Here is a 13,079-nt window from a genome sequence, read left to right on the forward strand (position 1 = left end):
TTTTTAGAGTATCACTAATTCCCTGCTAAATTCAATTTTGCTTCTGTTTCGTCCGTTTTTTGTTTCGTTTTCTTTTTCTTTTTTTTTTTTTATCCTGTAGTTTCCAAGCATCTGTTTCGAATTCAATTCTTGATTTTCTTTTGTCTTGGGGAAATAAACTGATACGCGGAACTGTTAAAAACATCGAAGTTTTTAAGATATATATACAAGAGGAAAGAGAGAGAGAGATGAAGTAAGAATAATAGCAATTATAAAGAACCGGAATTCATTTATAGACGAACACTGACTTCTCTCAAAGATAGATATAATTTATCGCCTTTGTTGACGAAATTTAAAAATATTTATGTATAAATTGACACGTCATTTTGCTAAAGCGTTCTTTTGTGCGTCTTAATGTAGAATAACTTTAGTTTGAAAGGAATTTGAAATGTCATTCTCTGCTACTTTTATTTTGGAGATGATTTTCACCACCTGGTGTGAGACTACCATCCCTCTTACTGAAGATCTGACGTAACTAAAAGTTCCATGTTTGATCTCTAGATCAGGACTTCCAAATAATTTAATCCTGAACTCACCCTTATCTTGCAATTCATGGACTTTTGTGTTCCTCTGAGCAAAGCCTACAAAAGCGAATGAGCAAATCAGATTTTTGAAATCCTTTTTAAACTTAACGATCAGTTTTAGAGTACTGGATAAATTATATTTGATCGGAAATTATCTTTTTCTTCTTTTAATCCTTTACTTAAGCGTGAAAAAACAGTTTGTATTGGAAGTATCTTCACCGCTTGGCTTCTTGTATGTACAAGCTGTTGACTTCCCATCAAATTGCCCAACTATCCCATAATGCATATCGAAAAAATATGACATCGCCTTAAAAAATATTAACAAAAATTATTCCCACAGTTAATTTGAAAGGCGGTAAAAAAAATTCTGATAAGCACATCGGATGAAGGGAAAAGCAAGATTATATTTGTATTACGGACTGAGTTTTAGGTAGCAATTTTTTTAAATTTGAAACACTTAATAAATAAAGTAGTATTTTTGCGCAACTTGTTGTGAGGGGAATTATGACTTTATACAATTGATGAACAATAATCAGCCGAAATTGCTTAGCAGTTGGTATGCAGGGATCTATATTAACAAAAAAAAAAAAAGAGATTACTGAGATGTTACACTGAACCCGTATAGAGCGTGATTCTGTTAGTAGATGCAATATAATTTTCTTTTGTAGTTCAAGACAAAAAAAAAAGCGCGCTTCCTCAATAAACTGTGAGGATGGACTAAATAAGACCTGGATTCGAACCTCGTCTAGGATATGGGAGATTTTTTAATCAAAGAAGAGTTAATTGTTCTCATACGTAGCTGAAAGAATTCTTCCTCTTACGAAATGACAAAAATAGCTAGCGAGCATTCGCAACTGACAAATATAGTCTTTCCTAATCTTAGTCACTTCGATAGTAATTCCAAACAAACGAAATCTTTCTCTCCAGGAATTTTCTTTCAAACAGAACGCCTACATAAGAGTTTCCTTATAAATCACGGGGATTTGCAACCTTATGGATATCCGTCATTTAACCTAAGTTGTGATTAAATTAAAAATAGGATTTGATTCTTCACTGCCAGAGAATGAAATCTTCCGGTGCCTTGTAACCTTTGATTTGTATCATGGTTATAACACGAGCCTTAAATATTCTGCCATCTCCTTTTGAAATTTGTCACATAACCATAGGTTACCAGGAATTTTTATGAGCCATATATTGGTATCTATTTCTGATTAGGCATTACAAATATTGTCATCTGCGCCTCTATAGGGCAGTCATAAGATTTGTGTGATTCATTCTTATGACTACTTGTCATTCGACCGAAAAGATCAGGGTTCGAATCCCGTGTAAATTACGAAAAACTACGAAGAACATTTTTAAGGACTTTTCAAATTAAGAGGAGTCGACGGGGTTTTCTATTCTACCCCTTCCTCCCCAAAACAAAATAATCAAGTATATTCACCAGATGAACACATTCAATTACAGACATAATAAAATGTCCTCATAATCATTGTACAGCATAAACAAAGTAAACCAAAATGCAGAATCATGCAAAACAAGTATGATATTTGCGAGTAGAAGGATTTGATCTGTAATAATAGTCCTCCCACGTGATTGATTTAAGAAATTGGTAAAGATAAAAATATACTATAAGAACTGACCGTTTTCTAAGGATTGCGATATTTTAATGCCGATTGGGAAGATAGGAAGGATTTTAGAGCAGGCGCCATCCTTGGTTCTCTTGAAAAATGAATGCGCGCGCACACAAATCGTTATTCATACTGAATTCGTTTGTCACAACAAGTAGTCAAAACATTTCTTCTCTTATTAATATTCGACATTTAAAGAATACCAAGAAATGACCATTTCAGAAAGTGTTCCGATTTGTATAAAGAACATCTCATTGAAGAAAATCAGAACTTTTTTTTAATCCCCGTAATCCGAATAGTTTCCCAAATATCGCTTGACTAACATTGTCCTTTTCTGCTGACGCATTCATTCAACAGGCACCGATTTGTCGTGCTATCCCTTCACTGTCTGGACGACTCGAGCGCTGGGTATGCCGCCCAGAGACATCTCGTAGCATCAATATAGGTGCCGGTGGACTGTCTGACTCCCTGAATCAAACCTACCACGAACGGCCTCTGCACTATAAAAGAAAGTGATGTGCATCACCATCACTTGAGACTTCTATATAAGAACATATATCACTTGTATGCAATGGACCGCAAAATATATTCATCTCTGCAACACTTCTTTAACACTTTATCATGTATTACTGTAGATGGTCTTTTCAAGCCGTACAGAGAAATGTTTCTAGCATCGGGTGTCATTTATTCACTCATTCATAGGATATGACTGCACCATTAATACTTCTGTCAGTTTTCGCCACTTTTCAACAGATTTTTTCACTACATTCTTATCAGAAATTGTATTTATAGTAAAGCATCATTATCCCAACATTTTACACGGAGTACTGAAGTAGAAAGAGAGAAACATGTTTTTTTTTTTTAATGGATTTAGGTTATTGAGGCTGTTAACGCCATAAAGGGGATGAATGTATGTCATTTGAGTTCTTTCTTTGTTATAAAAAGCGTCCCAAATTTCTTGGAGAAATATTCAGCTACATCCATCTGAGATCGATTATTAGAACTTCTATTGAAAAAGCTGACAATATTCTTTATTTAATTGACAAAATCAATTCTAGGAATTTCTAACCAAAAGGTATGTGTCATTCTTCTGAGACTGACCAACAGTCAAACAAGCCAAGAATTCCGAACGTTTCTTCGCAGTAGGACTTACGTTATACATAACCCTTTCCAAAGAGAGAATAAATTGAAAATAGTTGCCTAATTTACAGATAAGCCTTAATCTATTTCCATAGGAATACAAAATGATCCAGTTTATTTTCGCTAGCCATTCAGTCTTCGATATATAATGTTATTGGAATTCTACCTAAAAATACATCGCGTTGATAATGATAATGATAATCTTATGTTATACTATCAGTCTATAGATTGCCGTTTAATTCTCTCTCTCTCGTAGTTCTAACATCGACAAAGATAACCATCGTATACGATTCACAACTGTGTGTCCTCCCTCTGGCAAGTCAGTATTTATACACTTAATGTCAGTTGATATCAGAGTAGTCGCTAGATCGCCACAAAACAAAATAACATAAGCTGGGCTGCCAGAAACTGCAGTCGCTAAATGTAGACCTTGGAGAAATGAATGACATGGTGTCCTTTACATCGGAACAGTACACCGAGAAAGGGATTTTCGTAGTAAAGAGAATGGATGCAATGTCGATAGGAAAGAGGAGAGCCGATAGGGGGGGGGAGAGAGAGTGCTGTTGTTCTGTGCGTTCATGCAAGCGGTGAAGGGAGAGAGTTTAACTATTAAGGAAATGAAGAGCGCAGACAACTCCTGCAACAAGATGCAGCTCCTGCGTTGCATCCAACACTCGGCAACAGACTCTCGTGGGCATTGTATAATGGGGTCGCATTATGACGTCCGCTCTACACGACCAACTACAGAATTACTGCAATTAATTAATCGTTTTAAGTGCAGGTCATAACGATATTGCAGTAATTGTACGAACAACAATTCAGGCGTCCTTCCTCAATAAACCGCTTAGGCAGATTTCGTTGCCTGTTCACGTTCAATCCGGATTTAAACCGACATCAATATATGCGAAAACTATCTTTTCCTAAACCTAACAATGTCACGTTAAAGGTTTTAATTATGAACCTACAATTCTGATTAGTTGTTATAATGAAAAGTTAATCTGATTGGGGTGAATCGTTGATATTTGTTGTAATGCTAAGATGAACAGCGGTTTGCGAAACTAATTGAAAGCCTGTCCTGTGACGCAACAAAATACGTAAAATTGATAAACTATTTAGGTTTATTTCAGTAGAGGTTTAAGTCAAAATTCCTCCTTACTATTCGTAAGGTGGAAATGAATGTACCATAATATTACATAATCTTTAAGTAGAAAACTATCAGAGGTAACAGAATAACTTTGCACAATCGTACTCTATTATTTATCGATTGAAAGCCTCTGATGTTTTATGACACTTAGACTTGTGAAACAGAACTCCTCGGATCTTGGATTTAACATGTTTTCTGCTGTCAATTAGCCATAAAAATAATCCCCTTCAATTTCTTTAAATCTGGTTACCGTGGTTGGTTCCTTATAGAGAACCTTAACCCCATTCATTGCCTTGTAGTGTATTTTACTTATTTTCCTTTCTTGTTTGCTTGGATTCTGACAGAAACATCATCGCCAATAACTATTTGAAAAAAGTAAATATCAATTGACTTTCTGGTTGTGTTCATTTATGCTGATCAGCAATTATGGAACCTTTTGAACAGTTGTAGTAAATCCAAGTCGATGATGCTAAGAATACTTTGTTTGTCGCTTTTTTTTTTACAATTAGTACACAATAAATAAAGCGATACAAGTTGATATACCAACAAAGAAAGCCAAAGAGTAAAATACTCAAAAAGAAGTTAATGATATGAATTTATCAGAAAACAAAAATATACGGTATCATTGAAATCTATTCTAATAGTGTGTGTGATCATCATTAATGCAAGTTTTTGCAGAGACAGTCAACATGTGCGAGATTAGCAAGTCAAGAGAAAAAAACTATTTCAGCAATCCTAGTTTTCTGAAGGGTTCGCAAAAGATGACAAATTCAAGCCTTAGTCGCTTTCTTTGTTATGTGAATAAACACATAGAGATAAATACTTCTATAGGAATTTCATTTCAGGGCATGAAACTAGGTTCAGTTTCAACAACAGTTTCAGACTGGTTTCCTTAATTTCTTTCTGTTCTGAGAGGTATGGTACCCTGATGCTGGTATCAAGATCCCAGTGACGCCATTAAGATTAAATCTTAGTATAGATGAAGTTTTCTTTTCTTGTGTTCCTACTAATCACAAACAACCTTCTGGCTTTCTGAAACCCCGAAATGACACCATATGTTATAAAGCGTATAGATTCATGCCAAATGCATAATTTGAATTTTCATTTATTATGTTTCAAACCCATGGGATTTCTACTTATATAGAAGAATAGTCTGGTTACATTCTTTGTCTTAGTTTTCATTGGCCTATCAAAGCTAACACATGAAGTACCTGTTCATTTTAAGTCGCCTGTATTTAAAATATGCTATAGCCACTTTCCTTCTCTCTATTCACTATCATTTCAGTTAATTGAAAACGTCATGATTTCACAACAGTAAAATTGCCTGCATTTTTAGAAAGACCACCCCTATGGAAACAAGCCCTCAGGATTGGCTCGCTTATTGTGGAAACTGTTACCCGACCCTATGTATTATGAAGAGAACATATCGAGTGTATTCATAGCTTGATAGCAGTTAGAAATGGGTGACTGTTTCGAATGCTAGAAAATTTCTATAGAGGACATTGAAAGTGCCTAAATCTAAGAATGTTGCTCTTCAATTAACCAGCAATATATCCTAAAATAATATGAAAAAATTGTATGAGTGATATAGAAATTGGACAACTCAACGAAGCCTTATTATGTCTCAAAGAAGAACATGGATTCAACATCATAATTCTCACCTAAAGCCACTTGTGAATGGCTTTCCAACATTTCTTCCAATTATGTTAATCACCCAGTGAGAAACTCTTATATTGCTTATGGAAGGTTTGAAGTGACTTGCCCTACTTTTTGGATTATCTTTTATTCCGCTCACTAAGTTAAAGTGTCATTGGTTTACAACCATTTGATGCATTGGATTACCATGCAAAAATTTAGTTACATATTTTTGTAGTCCATTGAACATCTAGCAACAATTAAACAGTCACATCATGACCATGGATTTGTGCTTTTATTACATTTCTTCAGCATGTAGTTGGCTGTAAATTGTCTGCAGTGGTTACAGACAAAATTCTCAGGATATTTTCACGACTCGATGTTTACATCGCTTAGCTCCCAGTCTTCACTAGCCTCATAAGTTTTCCTAACTCTAATCTCGACAATCTTGGGATTTCTCTCCGCACTGAACTAGATTGATGATTAAAAATAATATCTTCAGTTATTCGTATGGTTTCGATATGCTAGATGGAACAAACTATTACTAACGATCACAATGGATTGGGTTTCATTCTTTGAAGTTGTTTCCGGTTTTTGAAACATTATCTAATAATTTCAGCGATGTTGTGTCGAAATCGAGGACTCTGCACAAGGGACCATACCCAGTGCTCTTACTCCGGATGACCCGAGCCTATTGGTTAACTCCAAAGCGTTCTTTTTTTCCGGTCTATATCACTTCCCAACTGAAGACTGTCTATCGCCTCTGTTTCTAGTAGATCAAAGCAATTTTTGCAGCTCTGTTTTTGCTTCTCTAAATGGTAGTGAAAACAAAAGCCTTCCCAGCGCAGGGATGGACCGCTGCTAGAAACTGCTCTTTGCCAGCGGGGATAACACAAACGCTTAAACACTGTGTTTGACCAAGAGCTTAGGTGCTCCGTCAATATTGACGAAAGCGGCTCCGTTTGCTCAGGAGCCCGACCGATTGGGCTTCGTGCTATTCTCACCCCCCCCCCTCAGATTGTACTCGCGCACTCTTATTGCCACGCGAACACGTGGGTTTGGCCAGTACCCCCCTTCTTTCTCTTCCCCCCACCGGAACCTTTCGATACGTTTATCCCGCCCTTCTTTCTCTTGGTATTTTACCGGCTCTTGGAAGCACTTTAGTAGGGTCTGTCTGTGTAGCAGCCTTCAGCCTTCGAGGGGGTTGTGGGGGGTGGAAGACAAACACACTTGTGTTGTAACCAGGCGATAGGCAAACAGGGAAACGGTCATGGGAGATGTCCCGACCTAAGACAAGCCATGTCGCTGAGATCCCGATGGACCTGAAAACGGGAGACGTATAGACCGTTTTCACCAACTTTGCCTTACATGCATGCGTACACCAGGGTATTAGAACTCTGTACAACATCGTGTTATCCTTCAAGAAATATTTCCTACCAGCATCAAACTTGCCTTTGTTTGTTGACATTTAGAAGTCTTTAAACGACTAGGGAAACGAATATTTCAATCCGCTAAACAGACAATTCGTTTTAAAAACAAAAGGGAAAACATGATCCTGTGATATTTCGACTAACCTAGGTTTCCAGTAGAAATGTTATCCCCTACGGCTTACCCGAGAGTTTTGAACATTAAAACTAATATCCTGTTGCAGTTATTGTCAGTGGTAGAATAGTGGAATCATATTTAATGCATTTTTGCGTAAAGAATATTATAATTATAAAAAAAAACAATCAATTTAAATGAAAATAACAGAAGCATTATGTTTAGAAATTTTCTATAATGAAATGTGAAAGCCAATATAACAAAATCACAGCTTCTATTATTATCCATATTGAAAATTTGTATACTGGTTTTGAATGGAGTTACTTGGATTAAGTTTGATTTTTTCTTCTTGTTCTTCTCTTTGGTCATCATTCTACAAATACAAATAATCATACATTAGAAATTAATCTTTGAGATTATGGGTTTAATTTCTGGCGGTCTGAAAACTGTGATTATATTTCTTTAACGAATTCAGTTCCAGTCAACTTTTATATTAATATATTTTATCTTTTACATTCGCAAACCTCATACTCATACCACTCCTAACAAAATTCTTCCAACAAAATTGAATTTTATATCTATTGGTTAATTCATAAACCTCTACCAACAATTTTACCTATTTTAAATATAATTTAGTTATTATGAAAATATATTAGTGTGCTAACTTTTTTTCCAATTTTTAGAACTCTTTTTTAAAAAATTGTAAAACATCTGAATAATTTATTTTTATTTTACAAAAATTATTTAGTTATAGTTAGTAATTTTATTTTTGATAAAGTAAAATGTTATTAAAAGTGTTTCATAAGTTGAATAAACTCAATCTGTAACAAACTTTTCATTAGTTTATTTTGATTGGTTAGTTTTACGTTTGGGATAGTAAAGCAATATGTCAAAAGGACATTTACATTACCCAGTAACCATTCTTTCATATGAAGGATGTTAGCAATCCCTTACATCATTCGAAAACAGACAGGAGAAACTTCTCACAGGCAACTAAACCCATTCTTAATTTACAAAATGAATCCATTAAACTCATCAAGTTCTTCGCACTGTTTGGGGCATGCGCACTGATAAAAACACAGTTGCCAAGTGATCATTGCCAAATTCTGCCAAACCATTCATTAAAAGTACGTTAGGACTCGGTCTAACTTTACTGATTAATAGTAGAAGCAATTAGGCTTACTCTATCCCAGCACGGAGATTCTTTCTCACACATACATCTTACAATTTCGTCGTTGTGAGCCTTCCGCTCGCTTCCACTGCAAACAACTTAATTTTTCTTCTTTTTTTTTTTTCTTTCCTACCGAATACGATGTATAGTGATTCTATGTGTGGTGGGCCTTACTGTTTTTCTAATGGGTTATTTGTGTGCTTACTCGAATGCCCGTCTGGCTACATTAAATAAAACACTTGTGTCCCCCTCCCTAAAACACACACACACACACATACACATACACGCACACACACACACACATACCTCTCCTCTCATCTTCTTACGCTTTGCCAGAGATGACACCTGTCAAACCGCCAGCTGCCACCCGCATACTGAAATGACTTCGGTAATCTTTATTTTATTTAGCTCAGAAGGACAGAGACCCTGTCTCTGCTTCTACATACTTTGGGAATTCACCAGACCACACTTGTCATAGAAACGGCTTGCTAGTTGGGGCACGTACTACAACGGAGATTCTATTTCATATCTCCACACTTTTTTGGGAACAACATTTTGGGAGGGTTGTCCTCTCTCTCTCTCTCTCTCTCGTCGACGTTCAGTTCAGGGAGACATCTGTGGGTTGCGGGGAGGAATATGTTTAGGGATAGGCAAAGGCGCGTGATCAGAGTCTCACATGAGCGAATTTTTATCGCAGAGCTACTAATGTGCTCCCTGTCGCCCTTCTCTGAACGCATATTTTTATTGAAATGTTTCCCTGATTTGTTCCAGTTATCGCCATAGGTAGACTACGGATTTTAGATGATGTGCATGTTTTTTTTTTGTTGTTTGTTTGTTTGTTTCGTGTTTTATTGGCGATACGAGACGTATATGCCAACGAACGCAGTGACTCGTGTCCAAAATATCAAACTGTTGATAACTTCGCTACCCAAGAGATGTGACACTGGCGGTTGTACACACACACACACACAAAAAAGTCGGTATTGACGATGTGGTTTTAGAAGTCGGTGAATATTTTTTACCAAAACTTCCCGATTCCAAACACCAGTTTTTTAAGAAAGATTTCTCCAACTCGCATGTCCTCTTCTTATTAAAAAAAAACTGTTTTATTGAGTGAGAGTCAAAAGCAAAAAAAAAGAGAAAAAGAGTTTCTATATTTTGAACATAAACACGTCTTTTGGAAATTTTCTATACTTTAAAAGTTTTACTTTAAAATTTAAGTTACAATTTAAATGTATCTTAACCCAGAAAATAAGAGGATAAGTAAGTTTCAAAACAGCATTTTAAATGACTGCTGTTATTTTTATTGCAGTATATTTCGATCAGATATCATTGAAATAAATTTTTATTTAATCCGGATACAGAGTTAAGTTTATCATATCTTTATGTATTTGTTTATCCAGTTTCCTTTACATATTTGGACACATGTGAATGAATCGATGTGATACAACCGCTCGCGTATACACTCTTCAATATATTTCATTTCTTGACACGAAATTTATTACAATCTTTGAGGTCTGAAATGGCTCGGAAAAAGTTCTATGTTGGTCTCTAGAAGGTCTTTCGGATTAGCTACCCATTTAGCCACTCACTAACGGTGCTAATACAAATATATTGTAGGCTAACAGTCTTTTATGGGATTCGCATAAAAAAAAGGGAAAATAACACTGAGGTGCGTCTGAACCTGAACAATATGGAAAGAGACCTAAAAACAGGATGATTTGTATCACTAAGTTCAATAGTTAGGGAAGCTTGCTGGAGGCTTCCCTTACTAGAAACAGTAAAAGGAAAAATAATTTCAAAAGCATGGGATATAATCTTCTTGATCCAGATGACCTTGTATATTGACTCTCTTGTTCCTTACCGTAGTGTCAATATTGCTGATCGCTAGGAGTGGAAGCAAGAAAAAAAAGTGATATAATCTTTTCTTTTCTTTTTTGTTCTCCAATTGATTTCCCATTGCTTATCCACGTTTGTTAAATGCATGTGATCACAGTCATGCTGGTCTGATCTGTATGAGTAAAAATCCGAAAACTTAGATGAAAAGTTCATAAGTATTTTTGGGTCTTACACGGCTCAAACCAATATCTTGCCAACTGAGGAACACCTGTTGGTCTTCTGACTGCCCTAAAAGCACGGACTAGAAGGTACTCTATAATATTATGAGGTGGTGAGAACGCATGAAGAATGTAGATTATTATTTCCCGTATTTATTTGATCTGACCTCATGTCATCTAGCTAACTTACCTTCATCTTCAAACCCCCCTGATAATGATTTTTTGCTTTATACACTGGAACGGAGGTCTCTCCAACCAAAAGGCAATGTTTATACCGCCTGATCTATGGAGGCTCTCCTTCTTTTCTACCTATGCCTTTAATACGAAACGAGCAGGAATAATCGTTTTTTTTTATTAAATGGAAGTTCCCAAAATTAAAAGTTCTTAATTAATAAACACAATTACCAGTTTTTTAACAACTAATTACGTTATCATATTTTGTGGTGTAAACTTCGTGTAATATAGTATTTCTGCATTTGTTCGAAAACCTCTCATGACTTCTGTTTAAAATATTCATTCAATTGAAATCATCAGCTTCACTGTTTTTACATACTATGTCATAAATTTCATTTTGTTTCTTTTAAGGGTGTTATAATATAAAGAATATTTCTTTATTTTTTCTAAATAAAAATAAAAAAAGCACATATTATTTAAAACTCTAATAAAGGTTGCTAATATATTTCATTATTATTTTTCAATAATTTTGTACATTTATTAAAATATTTCACTGAAATGCAAATATTGTGTTTTTAATAAAAAATATTATTTGTATGTCTGACCTTATGAAATGCTATTTTTAAGAATAACAATATTAAGTAGATTTTATATACACTATATAATATATAAAGATTTATAACCGAATGGTTTTAAATCTATTAATTTTTTATTAAATATTTTATATTATTAAACTTTGGTTATTGTTAAAAGGAAATTACATGGTGTGCAAAATACTGATTCAGGTAAGTGTTGTCCAAACATAATTATAACTTAATGCTAGTATCTTCCAAATTTATATTTAGGGCAGGATTGTAGCCAAAGGAACACGCTTGCTCAATAATAATAATAATAATAATAATAATTCATTAGCGTAAATGGGGAAACATTTAAGTCCCTAACAAAACAGAGACGTGCACTGTCCTCACCTGCTTTACTCCTTTCAGCATCAACAACAAGTTGCGGCAGCAGTCGAGAGGGCCAAGCAGGTTACAATGACGGAGCTGAACGCCATTATTGGGGTAAGTTGCCATCCTTGTGTTACTCTCATAGCACGAGCCTCTGGCGAATATGACCTGTGCGCTAGTGACGGATAGCTTCCGGGATTCACTGTTGACAAGCGGAAGTCTTTTTGGTCTTTCATAGTTTTTTTGCCTTCGTTTTTTGTTCCGAGGGTGGATAAAATTTAATGGGACTTATCTCTAAACGACTTGAGTGACAAGTACTCACTCTTGTTCCCTCACCACATTCTTCCCACCTTCCAGTTCCCCTTTACCTCGCTCTTTCAGCCCTGGAGCACAACCCACAGTATCTGAGGTTTTATATGGTGTATAAGCATTGATGTCATGGTCTATTGAAAGCCCGGTTTTAAATACATGCTCTATATTGATGAATGGACTTTTCCACTCGTGCTAAATGGTTTTATATAAATATAACTGTTTTCCAGTGATCCCATTTAATTATTTAACATAACAAAATAGTTTCTGAACTTTTATCTACCGGTTTTCAAAACAGTATTCTTTTATGTCCTGCCAACAACAAAGTTTATATTAGTACTATAAGTTACTATAGGTTTATTACTGTACATTAGTACTATAAGTTACTATAGGTTTATTACTGTACATTAGTACTATAAGTTACTATAGGTTTATTACTGTACATTAGTACTGTGTGTGTGGGTTAAGAATTTTTTTCTTCTTTTAATAATTTTATATGTTTATTTATTTATTGAATAATCCGGATAGAAACCAAACATATAACTTTTTCGAGTCACTTCAGGCCTCCAATAAGCTGAACAATGGTCTCAGCGATGATACATATCTCCCAGAACGGATACGCTAACCATTTGAGCAGTTCATTCAAAAAAGGATAAACTGCCTCCACAGTTTAGAATCAATGCGTGTTTTTTCCTGATTTCCATTGTATCAGTATTTTAGTTGTTAGGCACTCGGAAGTCAACTATACTTATTTTAGCAATCTTAAATT

At 35.2% G+C, this 13,079-nt stretch overlaps 1 protein-coding gene across 4 annotated transcripts in view; it reads left to right on the plus strand.

Moving 5' to 3' along the window:
• LOC150101862 (transducin-like enhancer protein 4) overlaps positions 1 to 13,079 on the plus strand; it is a 271,453-nt gene that overhangs the window by 158,693 nt on the left and 99,681 nt on the right. For 3 of the 4 annotated variants that reach the window (XM_090400931.1, XM_090400928.1, XM_090400929.1), the window contains one exon: positions 12,041 to 12,115. The exons of the other annotated variant lie outside the window; for it this stretch is intronic. In XM_090400931.1, the coding sequence (XP_090257057.1) occupies positions 12,041 to 12,115 (75 nt within the window). The remainder of the gene's footprint in view (positions 1 to 12,040; positions 12,116 to 13,079) is intronic. 4 annotated transcript variants of the gene reach the window in all.

This window comes from Typopeltis vanoorti, chromosome 11 (assembly GCF_054136105.1).
Source record: "Typopeltis vanoorti isolate ZY-2024b chromosome 11, IOZ_Tvanoo_1.0, whole genome shotgun sequence".
Taxonomy (NCBI): Eukaryota; Metazoa; Arthropoda; class Arachnida; order Uropygi; family Thelyphonidae; genus Typopeltis; species Typopeltis vanoorti.